Source organism: Metarhizium album, assembly GCF_000804445.1.
Source record: "Metarhizium album ARSEF 1941 chromosome Unknown scaffold_3, whole genome shotgun sequence".
Taxonomy (NCBI): Eukaryota; Fungi; Ascomycota; class Sordariomycetes; order Hypocreales; family Clavicipitaceae; genus Metarhizium; species Metarhizium album.
Window position 1 is genome coordinate 1126071 of NW_024467577.1, and position 25384 is coordinate 1151454.

Sequence of the window (25384 nt, forward strand, 5' to 3'; positions counted from 1 at the left end):
GCGCCGCCTATCAGAGCCGACATGTTTCGTGTCAACGAACATTGTGAGTCACTACGCTAGGCAAGGCCTTGGCCTGTTGTTGAAACAAGAAGGAGCATTACGCGGCTTGTTGTCTTTGAATGACGCCTCTCCGGCGAGGGAGGGAGAGAGGAAAATATTTGATTGGACACTGTGCCTTTTGGCAGCCTCACTTGAATGTTCCGAACGTCCAGCTCCAGGGCCAGTCCCGGGATCAATGCGGGTGGAGATTGACGTTGCACAGGCGAGGGATGGCACAAGGGTGGTCAATGCTTGCGTCCCGGTTGCGGCGTGGCCCCACAGCGATCCACTGGAACCCACTATAACCGTCGGTGAGGCCCTGAACCGTGGGCGCCGCAGAGCCACTGAGACGGAGTCGTCGCAAAATTGACTGCCCAAGACGTTGTGACCAGAGGCATCAGGCGTAAAGTTCCACTGATTTTTTTTTTGATTTTTTTTTTTCCAGTTGTCGTCGTTGTTTGTTGTAATTTGTTGTTGTTGTCGTCGTCGTCGACTGTTGTCGTCGCCTGTCGAGAAGAGTCATCATGCACCAAGGCTCTTCCTTGCTAGAGCGTCGAGTCGCCGCTGAGCTGCGAGTGTGGTACGGTCAGGTCAGTCTTAAGGAGTTGGGCAATACATGGGCAGGGGCGAGAAAGGTGCTCCCGCAACCTGGAACCGTCCATATATTGTCGTCAAGCGCCTTCGGTTCCCTACCTACCATGTGTATACACTCCGTCAATCAGCCAGCCGACGTTGCAAAAGACGAAACTGTCGACCACTGTTGACGTGGCCTTGAGTTGTAGGTCTGCCCAAATTCTCTTTACAAGTCCGTCTGCTAAGCCTATCACAGCCGATCCCTTGTCCACCACTTAGTCAGACTCACGACTCACTGGGTCTTGCATTTTCTTGGCTCATCTCTGTGACTTTGATTTGATGTTTGATGTCCGGCTCCGCCAATTGTTAGCCCACGTTACGCCCCGCTGTTCGTCGCACTACCGGGCCCAAGGAGATACCTACAGCCTGCTACAGCCTACAGCCTACAGCCCCCAGCCTACAGGTACCAAGTACCCGCCAGAGCACCAGACCAAGAGCTGCCGCTACCGCGGACTATGCACTGATTCGATTTCCAAAATCTGTCCCGCGACAGAAACCAGTCCCTCACCTCGCAATTACACACGTCACCAAAGCGAACCAAGAAGCGCTGCCACCTCTCCTCCAGCACGGCACCGTACACCCCGAGAGAATTGCATGGTGTGCACCAAAGCTGTCTTGCGGAAGCGGCTGCGCCATCCGCTCAGGACCGTTGCCTCGTCGCCTCGTCCACTCCCGCTGCGGCGATGAGCAGCTCCGATTCGAGTCCGGGCACGCCGGATGAGATGGAGCGATCAAGGGGCATGGGGGCGGCGACGTCGCCTGCACCTCAGGATGCCGCCCCCGAGCCCGTTTGTGTCGAGGACACGGCGCCCGCAGACGAAGCGCCGGCGGAACCGTGTGCGCCGCACCAGCCCAAGCGAATGCCTTCACTGCGAACCGTATCCGACCCGCCCAACAGGAACCCGAGCTCGACGGCCATCGGGTTGTTGGAGAGCGCGCGACACCCGTCGTCAAACTCCCCGCCGACTCTTGCTACGGGCGCAGGTGGCGTCATGAACATCGATGTCATGGAGAGAGCACGGGCTCTTCACCAAGCGCGCATGGGCATGTCACCCGGCACCATGCATCGCCCGAGCCCTGTGCCGCATCCCAACTCCGACACCTTGATAGCCAAACCATCCCTGAGCCAGAGGAAATTCGGCATGAAGCTGTCGGACATGGGTGTCGGGACCACGACTCAGTCGCCCTCCGGCCTCAGGCGCGCCGGTGCTCCCAAGCTGGCCGACATGGAGGTCGGTGCACCGCCGGGCGGCGAGCAAAAGCCCAGGGGGGCCGGTCTCGGCTCGAAGCTGGACGACTTCAAGAAGTACATTGACACCGAGAAGGGCTGGATCACCTTTGACGGAGCCGCCACCATCACCAAGGACGGTGTCAATTTCGCCAGCGGCCAGACCTTCACCATCTCCCCCGACGAGATTCAGAAGCTGGGCGAGCTGGGCAAGGGCAACTACGGCACGGTTCACAAGGTCAGGCATGCCAAACCGTCGGCCCCGCGATTCGGCAGCCTACCGGGCGGCCGACTACCGCACTCCCTTTCAGACGCGGCTTTGGACAGTCCAAAGGCGGCGGCGGCGGCGGCGGCGGCGGCAGCGGCAGCGGCCAGCGAGCCACCGCACCCGGCCAGCGGCGATGGCCGCGGTGACGGCACAACCGGCAAGCTCATGGCGATGAAGGAGATCCGACTCGAGCTGGACGACGCCAAGTTTTCCACCATCCTGAAGGAGCTCGTCATCCTGCACGAGTGCGTCTCTCCGTACATTATCGAGTTCTACGGTGCGTTCTTCCAAGAGAGCGCCGTCTACATATGCATCGAGTACATGGACGGAGGGTCCGTGGACAAGCTGTACGCGGGGGGGGTTCCCGAAAACGTGCTGCGCAAAATCACGTATTCCACCGTCATGGGGCTCAAGTCCCTCAAGGACGAGCACAACATCATCCACCGCGACGTCAAGCCGACCAACATTCTGGTCAACACCAGAGGGCAGGTCAAGATTTGCGACTTTGGCGTCAGCGGCAACCTGGTGGCCAGCATAGCCAAGACCAACATCGGCTGTCAGAGCTACATGGCCCCCGAGCGAATCTCGGGCGGAGGCATGGCCCCGACCGGCAGCTCCGACGGAACCTACAGCGTCCAGAGCGACATCTGGAGTCTGGGCCTGACCATCATCGAGTGCGCAATGGGGCGATATCCATATCCCCCCGAAGTCTCGTCCACCATCTTCAGCCAGTTGAATGTAAAGTCATTTCCCCCGCCCGCCCCCTTCTGTTCTCGCCCCAATCACCCCGCAACGGCGCAAAGGCCAGGCTAACCCGCGCGTTCAGGCCATCGTGGAGGGCGACCCCCCGGACCTCCCCAAGGAGGGATACTCGGAAACGGCGCAGGACTTTGTCACCAGCTGCCTGCACAAGATGCCCAAAATGCGCGCCACGTACGCCATGCTCCTCAACCACCCGTGGGTGCAGGCGTTTTCCAAGCCCAGCACGATAGCAGAAGAAGCCGAAGAAGGCGAGGAGGCGGAAAAGGCCGCAGAGGCAGTGGGAAACCTGCAGCTCGGCGAGGCCAGCACCGAAGACGCCGAGGTCGCAGCCTGGGTCAGGGGCGTCCTCGAGAACAAGGACAAGGACAAGGACAAGGACAAAGCCGGCGGCAGCTCTTTTCCCGCGCTGCACAAGGCGCCCCTCGGCTCCGTGAGCCCGCTCAACAGCCCGCTGCTGAGCAAGAAGCCCTGAGCTCCCGCCGCCATGGTCCTCGAGGATCATTTCTACACCTTTTTTTCTTTTTTTTTCCTTTTCTTCTCAACGGGGTGCCTCGAAAAGACAAAACCGGCGCGGGGGAGAGGGGCGACGCATGTACTCTGGCGTTGGGGTTTTTTGGCCCGCCGACTCGGAGCTGGTATCTCGTTTCGGCAGCCCGGGGGCCGTGGGTTTCTGGTGGAAGGGAGGGATCGGACGGGCTCCCAGACGGACCGGGCCGCTTTTGCTTTTCCGAGGACAGCCCGGCCCGGCCTCGTGGACACCGGGAGCCGGGAGCCGGGTCGTGGTCTCTCTTGCCAGTCGCGGCTGTTGTCCTTGGCGCTCCAGGTACCACGCGCGAGGGGGTGTCAGGGACCGGCGAGTCGCGGCTGTGCAACGAGTGCGAGGGGGGGGCAAGGGGACAAGCAACTAGACGGACGGTGCATGATACACGGGGCAATGCGGTGCGACGGGGGCGGGTGGTTCAACTTTGATGTACGGAGTAGCTGGGCACTCAGTCCTGGCCTGCTTACCACGTCACCTACCCACGGGAGGAGGGAGGGACGAGGCACGGCCGGAAGGAAGTGTACATAGACGGGACGGGGGTGTTTGCCAGCGACGTCAACGACAGGAGAGTGTTCTTTCGCCCAACTGCCCAGCGCCCAGCGCCCAGTGCCAGCTGCCCCTGGGGAGCAAAGCGTGGTGATCACGAGTCACGACAGGCGCGCCGAGATGATGGTGCTTCCGAATTCCAAATTATTAATTAATACTGCCGCAACCGACAGTCCCTGCTCCCCGCGACAACGACAACAGCTACGACTGCGACTGCAACTACAACGATACCGGGTATCCCACCTCTTCTTCTCTCTTCCTGAACGAGTGAGCGTGAACATGTCGCATTACATACGCAAGTCGGGTATCCGTGTGCGCGTCCGCATCCGCATCCGCATCCGCATTCGCAGCCACGTACCCCCTTCCCCTTTTTCTCCGTTTCGTGCATCTTTTGCATGCACGCGGCCGTGACGTCGTTGAAATGAGTGTCCCTGTTTATTCTTTTCGAAATGAGGCAAGGTCCCCCAAAAAAAAGAAGAAGAAAAAGAAAAAACACCAGAAAACAGTAAAATGACAAGCCGTTCCGTCATGCTGCCTGACCCGCAATGCCGGCACGTCAGCGAGCGTGCATGGATGCGTGGAGCGGGCATTTGGCCCGTAGAGCGGCGGGAAGGCGGGAACCAGGAACAAAATATGCGTTTTTCGTCACTCTTGCGCCATTCCATTCCACCGTGGCAAGGCGTGTCGGCCGATGCGCCTCGCAAGCCCGGGGGCGTCTACGAATACTCGTCCTTGACGCGGCGGCCCTCGTACGAACGGGTGCTCCTGTTGCGGCGAAACATGCCGCCGCCGGCGCCACCGGCGGCAGACCTGTCGCCGCGGATGCCCAGGGCGAACAGCACGAGGGCGATGAAGGCGGCGGCAAAGGAGCCCCAGACCCAGCCGAAGCCGTAGGAGCCCAGGTGGGCGCTGCGGCCGGCGCTGTTGAAGGCGTTGCGGGCGCCGACAAAGGTGGCGGTGAAGAGGCTCGCGCCGATGGCGTGGAAGACGAGCGCGGCGCCGGTGACGATGAAGGCGACGGCGGCGCCGAGGCGGCCGCAGCAGGCGAGGAAGCCGGAGAAGAAGGCGAGGACCTCGAAGAAGAGGGCGATGAGGATGAAGACCCAGCCGAACCGCCACATGTAGAAGTAGTGGAACGAGGTGGTGCCGCTGCCGTAGCTACCGCCCAGCTCGTCGGGGACGTTGCGGGCGTTTGCGTCCCAGGCCCAGCCGAAGGGCATGGCGGCCTTGGCGCCGGTGCAGTCTCTGTTGCCGTCGCCGCAGATGTAGAAGTATGTCCATTGCGAGTTGGGGAGGGCGCCGGTGATGCCCTCGGTGTTGGCGCGCAGGAAGTACGTCTTGTTGAGGGGCGTGGAGTCGGTCACGCCCGAGAGGATGATGAAGAAGAGGAAGAGGATGGACGTGGCGAGCATGACGAGGCCGCCGAGGCCCAGGGGGAGGTCTGGATGCAGAAATTTCCTGTCAGTCGGGCATGGTGACGTTGCGGCCTTGTTGACTTGTCCGACGCGGCTTGGCCACGTTCCGGGTCGCAGTGGTGCGCGGCGCGGTCGACACCCGCCGAGGACGATACTTACTTTTAAGCATGATTGACAAACGTGAAGCCCATCGGCCGTATACCGTGTACCGTGTGAGAGGATGCGCTGCAACAGGTCGGTCGGGGGAGGATCGAGCAGGGAGGGATGGCGGGAAGAGAAAGGTCGAGGCGAGGAGAAGGGTGGAGGTGGTGATTGGTATATGACGAAAGTGCGGCAACCAACCAGTCGAGGCGTGGCAAGGGTACGAATTGGGCGTTTTTTCTTGTCCCTACCAAACACCAAACACGTCTGGGGATGGGTCCTGCAGAGGCGTCCGCGGTCGGGGGGTCGCGACTCGAGCTAGCGTCGAGCTTTGGACCTTTGGAAATTGAACTGGCGTCGCGGGTCGCGGGTGGTCGGGCCGTGGTCGCTGGCAGCTGCCGGGGGGTGGTTTTTTAGGCGCAGCAAGGAAGCGTGGAGGACGAGGTCAGAGCAAAGCAGACGACATTGTCTCGCGAGGCCGACGGGATGGCGGCCAGTACAAATACAACTACCCACGCAGTACGGAGTACCTAGAGTAGGGACTAGTTACGTGATGTCCGTGAGCTGATTGATGAAGATGGTCGCTGCGAGCCCGCGATTCTCGTTACGTACCAATTGACAACATACTGGCTTGGCCCAGCAGGTCTGCCGTGGCGCCGGTGCCCGTCGTGTGGGCCTCGCAGGCTGGTGATGACGACACGGAGGGGCGCGGGCACCGGCGCCTATTGGCTCAATTGGGCAGATGGATGGGAAACGCGGATGGAGACGCTGGCCGGTGCTGGTCTGGTGCTGGCGGCGTTGGCTTGTGACGGGTGCTCGGGAGAGCCTCGTTTCGCAGGCTAACGTGCGGGTCGGAACTCCGTCGACAGAGACCGTCTCGCACTTGTGTCCATGTCCGCCAGTCTCTACCAAGTTCCGTCGCCCGTGATTGGCTCCGCGGCCGGCCGGTCATGGCCCTGTGATGTCATGCATGGAGTCACAAACCTGGCAACGGACTGTCGCCTCAGCCCGCCTCTCGAAGCTCGTCTGCCTGGTAGACACGACCAGACCAAGATGCCCGGCGTCGCAGCGTCCCTCTGCAACATCAATTTCATCTCGCCAAAATCTCGGGTCACGCAAAGAAAGTTGCCGTCGCCCATCCCATCTCGTCGCGCAGCTCGTGCTGGAGCATAGCAGCGCGAGAGGTTCCAGCCAAGTCCCTCCCCAGTGTCATTCACTACGCTCGTCCCAACGTCGCAGGCTCACGGGCATCATCACGCATCGCCAGTGTTGCTGCTTCACTTCCAACCTTGAACTAGTGTTTTCACGTCAAATAAGCTTTGCACCGGTCGCCACCGCCAAGCCCAAGTGCTGGCCTGGCATGACGCTCCCCCAAGGGGACAGTGTCCAGCCAGCGTTGCCACGTTGCGTCGAGGATGACGACGTTGACCTAGACCATGGCTCCTGCTGGGAGTCGTGCGACACATGTTTCCAGCTTGGATCAACGCTCGCGCCAGGCTTGGCCTTGTGCGCATCACTTTTGCATGTCGCCCGAGTCTTGTGACGTGCTGTTTTGGGGATGTATTTTTCTTTTTTTTCGAAACCTGTACTCCGCAGACGATGGGATGTTTGGACTGACTCTTTGCTCCTCTTGCGCCTCTGTATGATTGGTTCAGCGCATTTCCATTATTCCCACCTCCGGGCTGGCAAGCTTTTTGCCGTAGGGTGTACAGCCCCTGCGTACATATGCTAGGTCGCTTGAGATGCGGCTTCTCCTTCAACGTAGCTGCTAATTGGTTGTGCTTGTGGCTGAGCAACGTGCCGAGCCGTTTGTTTCTGCAGTAAAACTATCCAGGATTGTATATTCCTTCGTCGCCGTTGCAACAGAGTGCCAGCCCGGCCTGGGCCTGGGCATCAGCCTGTTGTTCCACTCTCATTCAAGTCCGTTTGGCTTTACATATGGACGTATGTACTTGCTGCCTCGGCTGTCAAGGTTAGCTCGGCTCCCAGACTTGGAATTGTCTCCGGTTACGTTCAACTCGAGTCGGCCGAGTGACGTCACTCGATACGTGAAACGAAGGAACGGACCCGGCGGCGAGCTTGGGTTATTTCTACGACGGACAATACAGGGTACAAGAGAACGGCGGAATTTCCTCTGCGGGCCATTTTGCGCCCAAGGGCCACAGATGGACTAGTTTGCGAGAGCAGCAAGGGACCGCCGATGCGATCCCACAAGATCTTTCCCGGCGGTCGCGGCCCTCCAGACTCTTGTGCGTCGTCACTTTGGTCCTCGCCGCTCGCGTCGATTAGGTGAGTCAATGCTGAACAAGACTGAGGCGCTCAACAGCCGCGAGGGCCACCAGAGCTGAGATGGGAGCGAGGCAACGACAGGTTGGCCGCTCCAAGCCTCGACGCAACATGGCCGTCGTAGGAGTCGTTCTGACGGGCAACGGCCAGTTGCAGCATACCACTCGCGACTTCCTTGTGTGGAGTCGTCAAGTCACTTTTTCAGTGGGCAATCTAAATGCTGACTGGGTGGTAGGCTCTACCATTCGCCCAATTAAAATAAAAAACTCAATTACCCGCAACACGCCAACTGCCGCTCCGTTCCATGTGGAGCTTGGAGCATCTCAGTCACCACTTCTCATCGTCTATTCTGCCTCTGTGAACCTATGCCCTGCCCGCACGACATAGCAAACCACATGTCGGCCTCGTGATGTGGCGTGCCACTCTGCCGTGCGGCCTGCCCGCTGCCGCTGCCGCGTCCTTATCCGGATGCCGAGCGCCACTGAGTCGTCAAGGCTGGTCACGCACCCTGTTGATGAAGCACGCCTTGGGACTGCCGAGAAGGCTGAGTATCCTGGAGCACGTCCATCTCAAGGGGGATCCTTCAACCGGCCTGGTAGCCTACGAGCATGCGGAAGACGCACAGGAGCAGCATCGGGCCAGATTTCTCCGGTGGAAGGCGTTATCTGAGGAACAGAGGACATCAGCGTCGCACCGCCATGTCCCAAGGCCGCGCCTCATGTCGTTCGAGGCAACGCCCACCTTCACCCTGGGCCGCCGCCAGGAAGACTTGACTGCAGAGCAGGCCAGACGTCTGCAACAGCCGCTGGATATCGGCCTGGTGCACCGTCGCAACCCCATCTCACGCCGCTTCACGCCGCAGGTCAGAAAGACCAACCGCGGCGGTCTGACGACGTACCACGGTCCGGGACAAATAGTTCTCTGGCCCATCATCGACATGCACTCATCCGCGTATCCCAAGTACGGCGTGGCCTCGTACGCGAATCACCTGGAAACGACGACGCAGCGCCTGCTCTCTGGGCTGTTTGGCATCCACACGTACACGACTCGCGATGAGCCTGGCGTGTGGGTGAAGACGTCGAGTGGGCAGGAGCGCAAGATTGCAGCCTTGGGCGTCCATCACCGGCGGTACGTGACTGCGTTGGGGATTGCCGTGAACATTGATGTGCCCGTGGCCGGGGGGGAAGCTGTGAACCCGTGGGCTCGGTTCGTGCCGTGCGGGCTTGACGGGAGGTCGGTTACTTCCGTGGCTGCAGAGGTTGGGGTTGACTCGGCGCTGGGATGGGATTTGGAGGACCTGGCTGGTCGGTGGGCAAGTTTGTTTGAGGAAGGGCTGGCGGACGAGGCAACGAGGAGCGCGGGGGACGGCGAGCCGCAGAGTCGGCTGCAGAGGTGATGGGCCATGTGGCTGGCGGGCTGGCGGGCTGGCTGGCTGGTTGAAAATAAAGAATGGTCAGAGTACAGCAAAGCGATACTGAGATACCCTAGAATGTAAATCAACCTGCTTCAAGGCACAGTCCCCGTAACATCATTGGGGGCATTGTGTTTGTGTCGTTGGGGAAGCTGACCAACCATACGGAGTCGTATGAACTTGTCATGAGTCATGACCACGTCTAACGTGGCATGAACCATTACTTGCCGTATCGGCAGCATGCTTGCTTCCCGGCCCAAGGCTTGTGTGCGTGAGATAACCAGAACAGCACAGCAGCCGGCCCGTCCATTGGCTCCTCGGAATCTTCAACGCAAATCTCACACGACGTAAGGGAAGTGGATCAGCTGGTGGGACTTTCGGTATGTCTTATCGCTGACGCTCTATACGATCCATGGACGCTTCCAACCACCATCAAGTCGAGGACATGATGCGAGCTGTAAATTCGAAACAAAATAAAACCCTCGTCCCCTACTTCGTTTGGGAAGGGCTCCGGGTGCCACCGTCTGTTCAAGCCCAGCCAGACACACGTCGTCGGCGCTAGACAGGGGCTCGGTTCTGATTGGTCGCTGCCACTACGCCTTAGTCAGACTTTCGTTATCGGGCGGAGCTTATCAAGTGCTTATCAACTCGAAAAGGTCGATACGGGGTCTCCCGAACTTTGTTCTTTTTCTCAAGGCCTATCAGGAAAGGGGCCGAAGACGGAAAAAGGCAGTTTGGTTGGGTCGCGTACGGGGTTGATTCCGACGGCTTGCTGTGCGTGCGAGTGCTGGAAGCGGACCGTGGCAGCGCTTGCTTGGAGATGTGGCAGACGGGCTCACGAGCATGGCGTTGCGTTGTCGGAGAGGTATTGGCCCCTTGGAATGGTTCTTGACGTTGCGGTCGAGGCGGGATCGTCTACGTGCTTCTATTTGCGACTGCGACCATCGCAATGTTTGGGACTTGTACGCAGCAGCCGCGACGTGCAGTTGGTGAGTGATGGGCTTCTCGGCTATTCAGGAGCGCGCACCGACGGCTGACAGCACGCAGTGACACGGCAGAAGGGCGTACGGAATACAAAGGCATGTTTCCTGGACTGGGGAGACCCAGGCTCCAGCCCTGCGGTAGTCAGCTTCTTACGCCGCAAATCGCTGTCAAGCCGTGCCGTCTTCGGAGCACGTGTGTTGGCCTCACATCCAGATAAGCTCATCTGGCCGGCTCGAGCTTCCCGACTCCCCAGGAGGCCAGGACGCCCTGGCATGGTTTGCCGCTATTGAGTGGCGGATAGCGACCATGGCATCTGAGTTTTGGATCTCATACGGGTCTTGGACCGATCTCGTCCCGTAGGCGCGGCTTGACGCCCGCTCGCGTCGGGTGGCTATTCCATGACATTAAAGCAGCAGCAACTCCCTTGAGCGCCGCGTTTGACAACCCAAAGCTCGCCTGGTGATTTCTAGAATCCTTCCCATCACACAAAAAGAGAAAAACGACAAAACGACAACATCGTGCGCTGTGCTGTTTGCGGGCTTCACTGTCCACGACATGTCTTCCCCTTCCCCCGGTCCGGCCCTCAGCCAAGGCTTTGGCTACGGAATCATCCTCGGCGTCGGCTTCGCGTTTTCCATCCTCATGGTCGGCCTGACGCACATCCTCAAGTGGTTCAACAATGAGGTCCAGACGTCGGAGATGTTCAACACGGCGGGCCGGACCATGAAGTCGGGCCTCGTCGCGGCCGCCGTCGTCTCCTCGTGGACGTGGGCAGCCACGCTGCTCCAGTCGTCGGGCGTGTGCTACCGATACGGCGTCTCGGGACCGTTCTGGTACGCGTCAGGCGCGACGGTCCAGATTCTGCTCTTCGCCACGCTGGCAATCACCCTGAAGAAGAGGGCTCCCAACGCGCACACGTTCCTCGAGGCCATCAAGGCGAGGTACGGCGCCCCAGCCCACTTCACCTTCATCACCTTTGGCCTGATGACGAACGTGCTGGTGTCGCTGATGCTCATTGCGGGCGGCGCGGCGACGGTCAACGCCCTCACGGGGGTCCATGCGGTTGCGGCGATTTTCATGATGCCCATCCCCGTGGTGGCCTACACCTTCGTCGGGGGCCTCAAGGCCACCTTCATCACCGACTACATCCACGGCTTCGCGCTCCTCGTCATCATCATCATGTTTGCGCTCACGGCCTACGCGACGTCGGACGTGCTGGGCAGCCCGTCCGCCGTGTACGACCTGCTCGTCGAGGCGGCGTCGCGCCACCCCGTCGACGGCAACAAGGACGGGAGCTACCTGACGATGCGGTCGCAGGGCGGCGCCGTCTTCTTCGTCATCAACATCGTCGGCAACTTTGGCACCGTCTTCCTCGACAACGGCTACTACAACAAGGCCATCGCCGCGCACCCCGTCCACGCGCTGCCGGGCTACATCATGGGCGGCCTGGCCTGGTTCGCCATCCCCTGGCTGACGGCGACGACGCTCGGCCTCTCCGCCCTGGCCCTCGAGTCGAGCCCGCGCTTCCCGACCTTCCCCGACCGCATGACCGAGGCCGACGTGTCTGCCGGCCTGGCGCTTCCCTACGGCGCCGTGGCGCTGCTGGGCAAGGGCGGCGCCGCTGCCACGCTCGTCATCATCTTCCTGGCCGTGACGTCGTCCTTCAACTCGGAACTGGTTGCCACGTCGTCCATCTTCACCTACGACATCTACCGCACCTACCTGAGGCCGGACGCCAAGGGCAAGCACCTCATCTACACGTCGCACGTGTGCATGGTCGCCTACGCCGCCGTCATATGCTGCGTCTCGGTCGGCCTGTGGTACAACGGCATCTCCATGGGATACCTGTACCTGCTCATGGGCGTGCTCATCTCGGCCGCCGTCCTGCCCGCGACGCTGACGCTGCTGTGGGACCGGCAGAACCGCTGGGCGGCGACGGCGTCTCCCGTCCTCGGCACGGCCTGCGCCATCGTCGCCTGGCTCGTGACGGCCAAGAAGACGTGCGGCAAGCTCGACGTCGAGTGCACCGGCTCCAACGAGGCCATGCTGGCGGGCAACGTCACCGCGTTGCTGTCGCCCGCCGTCTTCGTCCCCCTGTGCTGTCTGGCATTCGGCCTGGACAGGTACGACTGGAAGTCCATGATGGACATCCGCCGCGCAGACGACCACGACGTCCTCGAGAGCTCGGGCTTGGATTCCGAAGCTCAAACGGCCGCCGGGGCCGAACCGCCGTCGCGCGCCGGCTTTGACGAGGAACAGCGCAAGCTGGACCGTGCGTTCAAGATTGCCTGCGTCATCACCATCTCAATGTGCGTCTTTGGTCTTTGGTCTTTGGTCTTGGCCCTCGCCGAGCACCAACGCTACATCTACCCCGTTCTTCGCTTCGCCTTGTTTTGAGGGGCACGAAAAAGATATCTTGCTAACTCGTCTCGTCGCAGGGCGCTTTCATTGCTGGTCCTCTGGCCGATGCCCATGTACGGCACGGGATACGTCTTCTCCAAGAGGTTCTTTACGGGCTGGGTCGCCGTGAGCATCGTCTGGATCTTCTGCTCCTTCATCGCCGTCGGCCTGTACCCCGCGTGGGAGAGCAGGGACACGATCATCAAAGTGGCGCGGGTCATGGTCACGGGCAAAAGGCCACGGCCGCCTCCTGCAGCCGGGCAAGATGGATCCGGAGACTCGAGCGGGACCGCAACACCCATCAGCTCGGCGTTTGCCGGGAAGCGCGGCTGAAGGGCCAAGCACTGTCATTCACACCACGGAGAGCGCAGACGGGGCGGGGGACGACTACTGATGCCCAGTCATGGCAGCGGCCTGTTTGCATATACTGAACGCCTGTCAAGCCCCGGAATTCCATCGCCCTGCCTAGGTGCCAGCTGCGTCGTCGCCGCCGCTCCCGATCAAATCGCTCCCGTTGCCCAGCACTCCTCCCGTCGACGTCCCGACCTGATTGTTCCGCTGCGCCCATGGGAAAGGCCCGAGGCGGCTCATTCCTCGTCCGACGGCTGGTGGAAGCCACCGACGTCCTCGGCGTCCATGGCGTTGTGGAAACGCTCCAAGTAGGACTGCGCCGTCTCCAGCATGCTAGCCCGTGGTGAGGCCGTTAGTTTCGGCGCACAACGTGGCGGCGGTAAGCGACGACTTGCCTGATGGTGTTTGAGATGTCGGCGAGGCACGCGCTCATGGTCCTCTCCACGCGTCCGAGGCGGCGGGTGAATTCCCTCAGGGCGGAGATTTGCATCATGAGCATGGCTAGCTCGTGCTCGCGCGCCTGCGCGTCGCTGCGCCTGCTGCGACGGCAACATGGAGTTGATGAGAGGGCTGGCTTTGCTGGCTAGGGGAGGGGGTCGATGAGCCTACCGGACTTGGACTAGATTTTGATGCATTTCCCCGCTGAACAGCACTGAGCGTGAGCTGCGTACGTGCGTGCGTGCCCGCGTGCGTGCGTGTATGTACGTTGTAAAAGTGGTGATGGTTGACGGTGGTTGTTGACGGGCTGGTGTTGCGAGGACGCATGCGTGCTATTTCTCGGTTGCGCAGGAGAGGCAGACTGCAACAATAGTCCCGGCTTCTGCCTTTACGAGCCAGTGAGCGGAATGTGAGTGATGGCGACGACGGCCTCTTATTATTCTCTGAGGGAATTCTCAGCGCGAGCATGCGCAGCGAGGGGGCCGCACGAACGGCTGCCCTTTCAGACTACGCAAAACATTTTAAAAAAAAATTGGCCATTGAAGACGGCACCCCGGTTCCAAGTCGAACCCAGATACCCGAGTAGGCGACTGCCGTGTGTGTGAAGTCGGCATATCAGTTGGCGGTTCCATGTCTCGAAGGAGTGCTTATCAAGTCTGCTTTCCGCGACAGTAGAGTGCTGGACGAGGCCCATTCTGCAGATGAGGTGGCACAGTTGCCGCCCTCACGGCTCTGGCGAGACCTGCGCCTTGCCCAGACCAGTGTTTAGTTATCCTCGTGAGCGGCCACGAAGCAGCGATTAGGGGTCGACCATGCGAGCGGTAGTCGGTCGTGGGAGTCGAGGGTCGGGCTTGCCGATGAAAAGGGACCTGAGTATAGGCTCACGCAGTTGACTTTGACATGTCTTGTTCAACTGTGCCGCAAGAGAAGTGCTGGATAAGGGTTGTTGTCACGCCGTCATGCAACAATGGTGTTATGTATTGTATGTATGCATGTAGTCTGGTATTCATTCGGCTTCCAGCTACATGAAGGCGCCGCGTGCTCGGGTATTCTATGCTAAATTTGTCACTTTTTATACTAAAAAAAAGGAACAAAGAACAGAAAAGATAAAAAACAATAGACAGGACAGCATCGTGAATATCAAATAACAACGCCTGTTTTGAACTTTACACCCCGGCTAGGATTGGACAATGGCGGCAAAAATAACGCAGTCTGCCCCGTACTGGAATCGAACCAGTGATCTTATCATTACTAGTGATACGCTTTACCACTAAGCCAACGGGGCACACACACACACAACTGTGTGATTCGTCAACTCTTTTTGTATATCACGGTGAAACTTGACGTGGACCAATCGCGTGTTAGCGCTTGACCCTCAGCCACCCCTTTCGGATCCTTGGGGCATTTGCAATTCCTCAACACTGGCAACGGACGGCATGCGTCGTGATATCGTACACAAGTCTCTTGGCAACGGACGGCATGCGTCGTGATGTTATCGTACACACAAGTCTCTTTACTGGTGGTTACTACATGCCTTGATCTGGCACATGACTCCAGCGCATATAAATTCCCACGACAACACCGACGTGCCGAAGCCCCGTCTGCAGACCAGAGCAGGGCAAAGGTCGCATCTGCGCCCAACTTGAGCTGATGAATGGCTCGCCAGCCCATCGACACTAGTTACAACTGTGCCGGCCGGCATGGCATCTCGCTTCTCGCAGCATCCTCACCCAATTGTGATTTCGTACGCTTTGGGATCATCCTGTCCGACCTTCCACCGAAACGCCGCTCCGCAGTTCTTGTCCTTGTACGGAGTAGTCAAATTCATGTCTACCCCGGGTGTCGAAGTGAACGGGGTGCCGAAAGTGACAGCCGTCTTGGGATGCTCCGAGCATTCCGTCAAACTGGTCTTGTAGTACTCGACAAAGCCCAGCCACGAGCCTCCCATCATCTGGCTCACGCCGCAGGGCAAATCGAACGACCCGATAGGCCAAGTCTGGCCGGAGCTGCGGTTGATCAGCGTGCCGGTATACGTCTGCTTGTTCGCCTGCACGCGCAGGTGATACGTGTCGTTGTAGCTCGACGGCACGTCGACGGCGCAGGAGACGCCGGGGCCGTTGTCAGCCCCGTCGCGGCAGTTTTGTCCATCCCGGACGGTAGTTCTGGGGAAGAAGCTCGAGAAGGTGGCATGCACGATGCTCTTGCCGTCCTTGTCCGGTCTTGGCTGCAGGCCGATGTAGATGACTTTGTGTTTGACGTCTTGAGGGGCCTTGCGGAACGCAACGGCTTGCTCGAAGTAGTAGCCTGATTCGCGTGGCGCGCGCGGCATCGACATGGGAAACGTGATGTCTTTGAGCGGCTCGTCACTGGGAGTCTGCCAGCCCAGGTGGACCATTTGCACGGCGGCGGTGGCCCTGATCAGGCTGGCAAGAGTGACGAGTCTCATGGCTGGTGTGCGTGGAAAATGAATGGGGGGTTTTTTATACAAAGCAGTGCTGCCCTGTGAGGGAGTGGTTTTCGAGCTTGGCCGTCTTGTTCTGTACTGCGCCTTCTTTTGCTGAAGTGCGCGTATGCACTGAGAAGATAGTCTTCAAGGTAGAGACAGCAAACAGGTCTTTTGTCTTATATAACCTTTCGTCGGACATTTTGATCGATCTGCAATATTGACACCGGCCAACTCGGCAGGTACTATTTCGGTTTTTTTTTGCCCTTGTACCGAATCGGCATCTGGATATGCTCTAGCCTCTGGCAAACACGCCAGGGCATGAAGACCGGTGTTTGATTCAGACCCGGGACAAGGATTGCAGCTCGCCACAAGCGACTATAAGCTCGCCAGACGCGTCCGAAGTCTTGACACTTTGATAGAGATGATGATTTCATCGCCAGGGCCAAGAGGCCTGATGTTGGGAAATTGAAGTACGTGGACTAAAGACCACTAGTGCCACAGCTCGTACATGGGCTCGTTACAGACGTCGGGATGGAGGCGCAACGGCACAAGAGACCAACTGCGAGGCAACCCGGTCCCGGTGGCGACTCAATAGCCCGTCAAGGCAGGACTGTCTTGTGTTATGCGGCATTTTTTACGGTTCAGTGCCCAGACGACCTACTGAGGCCAAGTTTGTCCACTTTGCGCGAGATGACACTAGCTTGGCTCGAGACCGAGCATGGATTTTGAAAACGATGAGCCGCCGTTCAGGGTCGAGGCTCCATACAGTAGAAGCAGTCGGCTCGTTCAATGAGGTTGAGAATCCTGCAAAGTGTTCGACTGCTGCCTTTGAACGACTTGCTGCGCCTGGCTTGGTCGACCCAAAGGCGACGCGGTAGATGCCAAGCCGTGCGAGTCTGACTCGTGCCATTCTGATTCGTGCCATTCTGATTCGTGCCATTCTGATTCGTGCCATTCTTAGTCGTGCCATTCTGACTCGTGCCATGTATGTATGATAGCGGTGCTAGTTTGCGATGCAACTGTGAGAAACAAAGCGTGAGGATTAGCAATCCATCTCCGTTTATGAGTTTGCCGCCGCGGTAGAGTATGCGAGCTCCGTGCTGGACCCTGGGAAGCGTTTCAGGGCGGTTCGAGAAAGTTTCTTGGAACTTCGAAGATTGGCTGTGGACTGCTTAGGAAATTAGTGGGTCCCGACGCCAAGTTTTCACCTTAATTGACGGGTTCGTGGAAATACGGAGACCATCCGACCATACGAGTCCGCCATCACCACGTGCCGCCACGCAGCAACACGTCGTGTGACAATATCCGTCGCCGGCCCGGCCCCGGAGCGACTTGACGCCTGACGCACGTGCGATTCGAGCTCAATTTCTGATGGTAGCATGTCCAGCTCGAGTCCCAGTCTACTACTACCGAGGTACGGAGTACTTGGGTGAAATCACCGACCGCCCCACAGTTTCGCTTTCATTGGCTGAAGTCATCCAGGAAGCTGCCTGATCGGGATAAATAAATAAGTTAAATATGCTCCATGTCCACACGGCTGACTAGTCGCTCTCCTTGTCCCCAAAGCACCCCCTTTCATCACTTTGTCAAGACGGCAAGAAGACAATTGACCCAGGCGACAACAAAAATCACCTTCTCAAACGGCGTGGTGGTCCTGACTGTCCGATCCCAACCTATTAACACTGGCGTCGCTCTTCCACATGTCGCCAATGTTGGATCAATAACCAATTCCTACATCTTTGAGACTCTATTACTGTTGGAGACCAGCAACTTGACTAGTGTTCTTAATTTGCCTGTACTCGCTCGTCAGGCTTGCCATCTTTCTTGAGGCCATGGTGTTCTGGGAAACATTCGGCCGGGGGATATCATCTTGAGCAGCCGAGCTACCAGTAGGCTTGTGATCCGGATTAAATTGATGGCGTTTTCGAACGTGACATGCCTGTGTGTTTGTACAAACGTAACGGACAACTGGGAGAGGATAGTTGCACGATATACAGAGCTGATTCTGGTACGAATTGAACCGTGGTCTGCCGCTATTGTCTGGTGTTTTGCACGAGGCCGCAAGTCCCGTATACTAGGGCCGAGGAGTTTTCGCTTTCGCCGCACATTGGGAACGGGGGCCGCACCACCGGCTGTTGATCGGCGACGGGTGCGGAATCTGGGGTGTCCCGCCGCTTTGATCGTCTGGTCTGGCTTTCGGTCTACATTGAACAATGGCCTTGTTGTTTGGTACGCGCGGTCTGAAGCATCCTGGAGCCCTGTGTGGCCACCGCTGCGGTATGGCACGATTGCTTGTTCCATGACGACCGTGGACGCAGAGGCGGTGGTACCCTCTGCTTATTTGGTAAAACAGATGGCTTGCTGCGAAATGCGTAGCCTGAAGTTTGCTCCCAGCACCTGCTCATTAAAGTGCTTGGACGCCATGGGTGGAATCGTGTGCCCCAACGTGGGAAGACTCGCCAGCGTACGCCATGGTCCGCATACTCCAGACTCCGGAGTGCGTACAGCTACTCGTCCGGCTCCGACGCCAATTCTCTCGTTTATCTCGGCCACTTCATTGTCCACAAAAGACTCGGTGGAATCCCCGGCCTTCTCGTCAAGAGGCGTTGTCCTCTGCATCCAAGTATCTTCCGGCTTGTCATTCCCCGCAAAGAGCCCAAAGAACAGCGGATCCAACTTCCTCCAATATACGCCGTCGAACTCAGTATGCTTTCGAGCAGCGTACTCTGTCCAAAAGTCACCGCCGGCCTAGCTCTCGCGCATCCTGCCGGAGAGCCGCTGCTGTTCTTGCAGCTTCCTACACGCGACGGAGGCGTCTTTAACTCAGAACCTGATCGTACTAGTGTATCTCGCTTGACCGAGGTTGCTCTGCTGGGCTGGATGCCGTATACATGGCAGTCCAGACTCCAGAGCCGTGACTCTGGACTGCATGTCCCACGGTTGGTTGGGTTACAAGGGCTGTGATCACCAGACCTGGGGCAGAAGGTTGCTGCGTAATTAGAAGCCTGCAGGCACAAGGGTCTTCTAGGTAGAAAACTCAGTCCCTTTAGTACAGGAGTGTTTGAGTTATTGCTCCAAGCCCTGTTGCTGCAGCCCTCGTCTCGCTAGGACCGTACTCGGACCTAGCTGGGGTCCGGGGATCGTGCGGCCGAACAACATTCCCGTATGCTACAATGTCTGCTGACTGGATCTAAGATTTCCTGAACCAAACATAACTATATACGTAGATATATATGTTTCCAGAGGAACGTGGGGACTTCAAGTACGAAGTGCTAATCACCACGAGAGAACAGTAGTGGCGCCCATGTTTGTCACGAAATTGAGCATCAGACGGCCAGGACGGCGGCAATGGTATTTTTATCAGGAAAGCTCTCTCGTCTGTGTACATGTCGTGAAATCCGAAACAGGTATTACTCTTGAACGACGGTGTCGCTATGTGGTTGTGTGACATGATCAACAAAAGCCAGCGTCAACGCTACTTCACCAGGTCGCTCACGTCATCGCTGGGTTCCTTATACGACCCGCCCTCGGGCTGCGCTCCTCGTGTAGTCTCTTCTATGATGTTGGACTCGTCAATCCCATCAACCATATCTTCCTCTGTACATTGTCAGCTGACGCTCGGTCTAGTTCTCACGGCGGCAAGTAGGTCGACGTACGCATTTCAGGGTTTCTGCGAACCGTCTCGTCAATGTCCTCCTCGGAGACATCTGGTGGAAGGGGCTTGACATCCTTGACGTTGGAAGTAACAGGCTCGTCGTTGACAAAATCGCCGTCGTTGTTGTTGGGCGCCATGATGCAACTAGTGAGTCTTATGATTGTATCTTTGTAGCTAGACAATATATGCCAAGTGAATTTCTCGTCAATTGTTGGTTTCGAGTGAATGGAATGCGTAATGTTACACGGGGTTTTCGAAGCTTATATACGCCTTTCACAATCGAGCTGAGCCGTGACAGTGGTGTGGATTAGTCGCAAGACACTCCCTTCATGCAGCCAATGTCGATTCAAATACTCGATTGCGATGAGGCTCCATGGTACCTGCATCACCTCCGGGGCAAACCGATCGATCGACACTCAATTCCCAATTGAGGTCTCACGCGAGCCCCCATGCTCAAGTCGGCCTCTCTCCTCAGAAATCGGCGTTCCTTTTTTTTCCTGACCGTTGGCGGGAGCGTTCACCGTTGAGCTCGGGCGTAACCGTTCGGTGCAAGTATTTCTCGACGATGGGTCAGATCGAGCTAGCAACAGAGCTTGAAACCGATCAGGTTGGTCGGGAGTGGTGACGAATGGAGAACAGGGCGGCGATCGAGACATTTAGCTGGGCCGTCTGTTAGTGAGTGGTCTGTAGGGCGGACAGAGTGCCATTGCAAACGCCTCGCCCCTCCGCCTCGTTCGGTTGGATCTGACGCTACTGCCGATTGGCGATGGCGATGGCGATGGCTCTGGCAGCCATGGCCCCGACTAGGCTCCCTCCAGCCGTTCTTTAGGTTGGGGGAATGAGACGCACACAACAATGAGAATATCGACCTGCTTAAGTTCTTGGTAGTCTAACTTGACGCAAGAACATCTACGTCACGTTCCGGAACAGGCAGTTTGACTCCGCCAGACCAACGAGCTGCCCGGTCTGATCACCTTCGCCAATGGACGCAGACCTTTCCTGGCGACATCATTCTGAAGAAGCAAGACTGAGTCTCTAAGCGTACCGAGTTGACGTCGACGTGGACGTTACAAGGGACGGGCAAGGGACGGGATTCAGACGCGCGGGACGCATGTCCCCGCCATGGGCCGAATACCAGCGACACAAACTGATAGCGAGATGGTCAGACGCTTCTGCCTCGCCCCCGTTCTCGCCGTCGTTACTGCCGACAGAGGGCCCTGGGAACCCGGCACCGTTACAGGCATCCTGATGCCGTACGTTGGAAAGGATTTGGAGGTCTTCGTCCGGAATACCAGCGGCGCGGGACCTGCCGCTCAATCGGCTTCGCGGCCGAGAAGAGCTTGCAAAGGCTGGTGTGTAGCACGGCGGTGGCAAGTATGGAACACGGCGCTTCAGCCAACAGGGCAGTTGATGCCCATTGACGCTGGCTCGGAAGCTTCAGAATATGGTAGGGGTGCAAGGGCATCGGGGGTGCTATTGCTTTTGATGTCTTGAAAATACGCGGGCGTTGAGACACCATGGGCTGGCCACGGCGGCGGTGGTTGCTGCTGCAAGTGCATTTGCTGATGGAGATTTCGATGCGGCCATTGGGTGCTTGTCTTTACGGAAGCAGCAGAAAATGCTTCGAATGTTGATAAAGGTGTTTGGTAGGATGGCGTTGATTCAAGTGGCGGCATTGATTGATGTCGAGCATTTCGAGTGGCATCTTGCTTGGGGCTGCCAAAGTACCGTGGTATTTGAGATGAGTACCTCCTCATGCCGTATCGGGTTCCCAGGGACCTGAAGGCAGATACCCGGGTACCGAAGGCACTTCCAGAGGAGACGTCACCGCACACGTGCACACGGTACGTAGCTCGGGACTTGTCTGTTCATTCGAGATCGGGTCTCGGCTCGGAACTATGGTTGCCCCGCCACCAAACAACGGCCAGCTCGTCCATCTATGATTTCATCCGTCATGTTGGGACGGGTCAATTCAGACAAACCGGACCAAGTGCTCATCCCACGCGCGGCTTATCTGCAACACACTCCGATTGTCGTTTCGAATTTGCCCGTGGCCTCCTCCTGGTGACAATGAGGCTAAGCGCCGGACTTGAACAGTCCCACTTAGAGATACATCGACCCGCAACATCTTATCTCCAACCTTGACCAATTTCTTATTTTGTCTGTGTGCCTGAAAGAATCCTGCCTCTCCGCCACGGCAGCAAGTAGTGACCCCCACCGTTTTTTTCTCGGTGTCTTGGTTCTCTGCTTCTTCCGGGTGTTGCTCTTCTGTTCTTGCCCGAGACGGCGTCAACCCGGGGCCTTGCGCAATGCATCCCGAGGCGGAATCCGAGCTGCGAGGCCACAACACCGACGGTATTCCGTTTCGCGCGAAACGGCATCATGTCCATCGAACCTGGGCCAGGACTTTTTCGTCAACGCCCGAGCTCTACATTCAGCCAGAGAGCCTCGCCGAAGTCGAAAAAGTCGTTCATCTGGCGCAGAAATGCCGTCGGCGCATCGTGACTACCGGCTGTGGCCACTCGCCATCCAACATCACTTGCACTTCTAGCTGGATGGTCAACCTCGACCGCTTCAACAAGATCCTCGCCGTCAACTCGGACACGGGCGTCGTGACCATGGAGAGCGGCATCCGGTTGTACGCTCTGTGCGAGGAACTTGAACGCCACCGTCTTGCAATGCCCAACTTGGGAAGCATCAACCAACAGTCCATTGCTGGCGCCATATCAACCGGAACCCACGGAAGCAGCGTGCGTCATGGCCTCATGTCTGAAGATATACTGTCTCTCAGGATTACCCTGGCCAATGGCACAACGGAATTTTGCTCCTCCGAGTCGAACCCGGAGCTTTTTCAAGCTGCACTGCTTTCTCTCGGCGCATTGGGAATCATCACCGAAATCACCCTTCGAGCGGCCCCCGCTTTCAAGCTCAAATGGACGCAGACTATTGATGCCGATTCCAAGCTGTTCAAGAGATGGCCATTGGACCTCTGGACGCAGAGCGAGTTTGTCAGGGTGTGGTGGTTCCCGTACACGAGACGAGCTGTTGTGTGGCAGGGGGACAAAACCACCGAGCCCGAACACGATCCCGCAGTGAGCTACTATGACAGATCGTTGGGGTACTACGTCTACCACAACTTGCTCTACGTGGCGCAATTCGCTCCTCGGATTCTCCCCTGGGTCGAGTGGTTCGTGTTTGGCATGCAGGACGGCTTCGCCAACGGTTCCACCATAACCGCCATCCAGCCGAGTCGAAAGGCGCTGCTGATGAACTGCCTCTACTCGCAATTTGTGAATGAATGGGCAATCCCCCTGCACAAGGGCCCCGAGGCCCTGCGACGGCTCGGCTCCTGGCTGAACCGCCTCGGCCCAGACGACCCGGATTACGTTCCGCACAACATCCCCTTCTCGGCCGATGGACTATATGTTCATGCCCCAGTGGAGGTCCGGGTTAGTGATACAAGCCTCACTTCAAACGCCCGGCCTTACCTGGACCCAACTGTCCCAGACGGCCCAACTCTGTATCTCAATGCCACCTTGTATCGACCATACTGGCGAGACCCACCGTGCCGCGACCGCTACTACCAGGCGTTCGAGTGGTTGATGAAGGATATGGGAGGCCGACCTCACTGGGCCAAGAACTTTGAAACGTATGGACCTGAAATCGGAGCCATGTACGGCAAGAAGCTGGAAACGTTCAACAGGATACGCCGTCATGTTGATCCCGAGGGTATGTTTGTCGGCCCGTGGCACAGAGAACGCATCATGGCGCATCTTCCGGGGTCCAAATTCCTCCTCGAGGAAGTTGAGGTTTCTAGGAAGAAGACTGCTGACGGTGGTCTTATGACGGAGGGCCTTGTTTGAGGTTTGACAAGCGTGGCTAGGCTGTCATGCCAGGCGTGCATTTGCGGGGGTTTGTCTTTACTTTAGGTTTACACCGCTTGAATGTGCAATTTTATTGCATTAGCGGGTGAGATGCGTCTTTTACGGCGGCGACGTGGACTGTATATAACGATACATGTTGAGCATCAATGCAAGTGAACACACGAGAGACGAACCGTGCGTCGGAACACGGGGGAGCATTTGTGGACTTTTTTCCGATTCTACCAACTGAGCCTTTCTCGATGACTGTGGCTTCTCTTACACGCATCTGTGCAAAGTCACCGCCAATCGTCCGATTATGCGCAGTGGCTTAATAGCCTGACTCGTCAGCCTTGCTTCTGAACTTGGATCATGGCAACACAAAGCAACTTTTCACTGGAATTGCTACGTGAAAGAGTATCTGCCCAAAAGCGGTGCATTTTGAGCATGTGGGCATTAAAGCTGTTCCAGAACCGAGAATATCCACCAGAGGATAAAACAACATGAGCCCATCATTTTACCATGAAAAGGTGCCGCAAAGATACTACCGACTGGCAATCATGCCTCTCGTTCCCACCAGTCCTCTCGTCTGGCTCGGGAAGAAATACAATTTTGACTGGCGGACCCACGGTCACCCGATGCTGTTTGGATGATGTCGTCGGTGATGAGTACTGGATAAGGCTATGGATCTCAAAGGAAATGGGAAGGGCGCAATGTCCAAGTTTGTACGGAATGGACAAACCCCCACCCGAAACGAACTCATACTTAGGCATGGTCGCTCTATCTACTTCAACAAATCTCCCGACGCAAGCGGGCCGACAAATTGGGCAACCTGCACCGGCCAACGAGATGCAACGGCGGCCACTCTTTGGCCTCGTTGCTTTTGAACCATGGCCATGTGTTGAGCAAAGACCCGAAAAGTGTAATTCCTACCGCTTACGCAAAAGATCGACACAGCTTCTTGGATTTTGAACCTTGCAATCGTGTCAGCCAGATTCTTACCATATCTTGATGGCATTGGTGGTTCGTCAGTTCAATCTTGCGGGTACTCAAACAGAGCAGGGCCGACGAGTCACGACAACGGAACTTGACGAGGGACTGAAGCTAACACGGGAGCGGGAACTGGTGATCGGCTCGAGGACAACATTGTTGATGGACGGACGGCAAACAGCTCAGCACATGAAACCCAAACCGGAAACTAAAATAGTCAGCATGTTACTTTTTACAATCTTTTACGCAAACAATTGGTGATAGTACTGTCCAACGGAAATCCAACGGCCAAAACGAACAAGAAAAATCAACTTCAGGAGCATCATCCTTCCCCACTGCAACATTGGCCCATTTACGTGCCGCGCCAGCGGCCCACGCAAGAATTTCCCCTGTTTAGTTCACAGCGTCAGCCTCTCAAAGTCGAGGTTAAACTCAATGTCTCCCGATTCACTGCCTCCATGGAGAGGAGAGAGCTGTCGCCAAGAGCAAAGAACGAGGTCAACATGAACCCGTGAGAAGGATGCTGTCAATCCCGGTATCAACATGTGGCGATAATTGATGATGGATGATTCGCCCAGCCCCACGGCACGTTGGAGAGCCGTCGATGTGCTTTGTGAGCCCCGGGTTTCAACCCGTGTCTATTGACGCAGACATGCGGAGAAGGCTTCCATTTGGGTCCTGGTCTAACAGCAATTTTGATCCCTGTTGCCTGTCGTTATGTTCGTTCCGGCCGTGAAGAAATCCGTTTAGGTCTATATGAGGAGACCCCGTCACGTTGGCGGGATTTACTCATGTGGCGTAACGGCGACGATCGCTGTCCGTTTGCTAATATGGCGATGAGACCCGTGAGCTATTTTCTTCTGCCTTCCTCCCTCTGTCACCAGATTGCCATGTGCAAAGTTCGGAATACGAGAAGATGACGTGGGCCAAACCTTCAAATAACACGTTTAGTTGAGTGTAAACCTCAGTGGTACATAAACAGGCAGAAAC

The 25384-nt window shown here is 57.4% G+C and overlaps 8 protein-coding genes across 8 annotated transcripts; 4 read left to right on the top strand and 4 right to left on the bottom strand.

The window, feature by feature from the left end:
- Positions 1-1355: 1355 nt before the first annotated feature.
- Positions 1356-3402, top strand: MAM_02108 (mitogen activated protein kinase kinase; the record flags this gene model as incomplete). Its single annotated transcript, XM_040820907.1, has 2 exons — positions 1356-2906; positions 2995-3402. 2 exons carry the CDS (start codon positions 1356-1358, stop codon positions 3400-3402), a joined length of 1959 nt encoding a protein of 652 aa, XP_040681250.1.
- Positions 3403-4733: 1331 nt separating this feature from the next.
- Positions 4734-5429, bottom strand: MAM_02109 (cortical patch protein; the record flags this gene model as incomplete). The annotated part of the gene is made up of 1 exon (XM_040820908.1): positions 4734-5429. One exon carries the CDS (start codon positions 5427-5429, stop codon positions 4734-4736), a length of 696 nt encoding a protein of 231 aa, XP_040681251.1.
- Positions 5430-8268: 2839 nt separating this feature from the next.
- MAM_02110 (Octanoyltransferase) lies at positions 8269-9255 on the top strand (the record flags this gene model as incomplete). Its single annotated transcript, XM_040820909.1, has 1 exon — positions 8269-9255. One exon carries the CDS (start codon positions 8269-8271, stop codon positions 9253-9255), a length of 987 nt encoding a protein of 328 aa, XP_040681252.1.
- Positions 9256-10809: 1554 nt separating this feature from the next.
- On the top strand, positions 10810-12987 carry MAM_02111 (urea active transporter; the record flags this gene model as incomplete). The annotated part of the gene is made up of 2 exons (XM_040820910.1): positions 10810-12563; positions 12693-12987. The coding sequence occupies 2 exons, from the start codon at positions 10810-10812 to the stop codon at positions 12985-12987; spliced, it is 2049 nt and encodes a 682-aa protein (XP_040681253.1).
- A 254-nt stretch (positions 12988-13241) lies between these two features.
- MAM_02112 (uncharacterized protein) lies at positions 13242-13504 on the bottom strand (the record flags this gene model as incomplete). Its single annotated transcript, XM_040820911.1, has 2 exons — positions 13242-13338; positions 13431-13504. The coding sequence occupies 2 exons, from the start codon at positions 13502-13504 to the stop codon at positions 13242-13244; spliced, it is 171 nt and encodes a 56-aa protein (XP_040681254.1).
- A 1665-nt stretch (positions 13505-15169) lies between these two features.
- MAM_02113 (uncharacterized protein) lies at positions 15170-15889 on the bottom strand (the record flags this gene model as incomplete). The annotated part of the gene is made up of 1 exon (XM_040820912.1): positions 15170-15889. The coding sequence occupies one exon, from the start codon at positions 15887-15889 to the stop codon at positions 15170-15172; it is 720 nt and encodes a 239-aa protein (XP_040681255.1).
- Positions 15890-19364: 3475 nt separating this feature from the next.
- MAM_02114 (phosphotransferase family protein) lies at positions 19365-19681 on the bottom strand (the record flags this gene model as incomplete). Its single annotated transcript, XM_040820913.1, has 2 exons — positions 19365-19486; positions 19546-19681. 2 exons carry the CDS (start codon positions 19679-19681, stop codon positions 19365-19367), a joined length of 258 nt encoding a protein of 85 aa, XP_040681256.1.
- A 2172-nt stretch (positions 19682-21853) lies between these two features.
- MAM_02115 (L-gulonolactone/D-arabinono-1,4-lactone oxidase) lies at positions 21854-23407 on the top strand (the record flags this gene model as incomplete). Its single annotated transcript, XM_040820914.1, has 1 exon — positions 21854-23407. The coding sequence occupies one exon, from the start codon at positions 21854-21856 to the stop codon at positions 23405-23407; it is 1554 nt and encodes a 517-aa protein (XP_040681257.1).
- Between the last annotated feature and the right edge of the window lie 1977 nt (positions 23408-25384).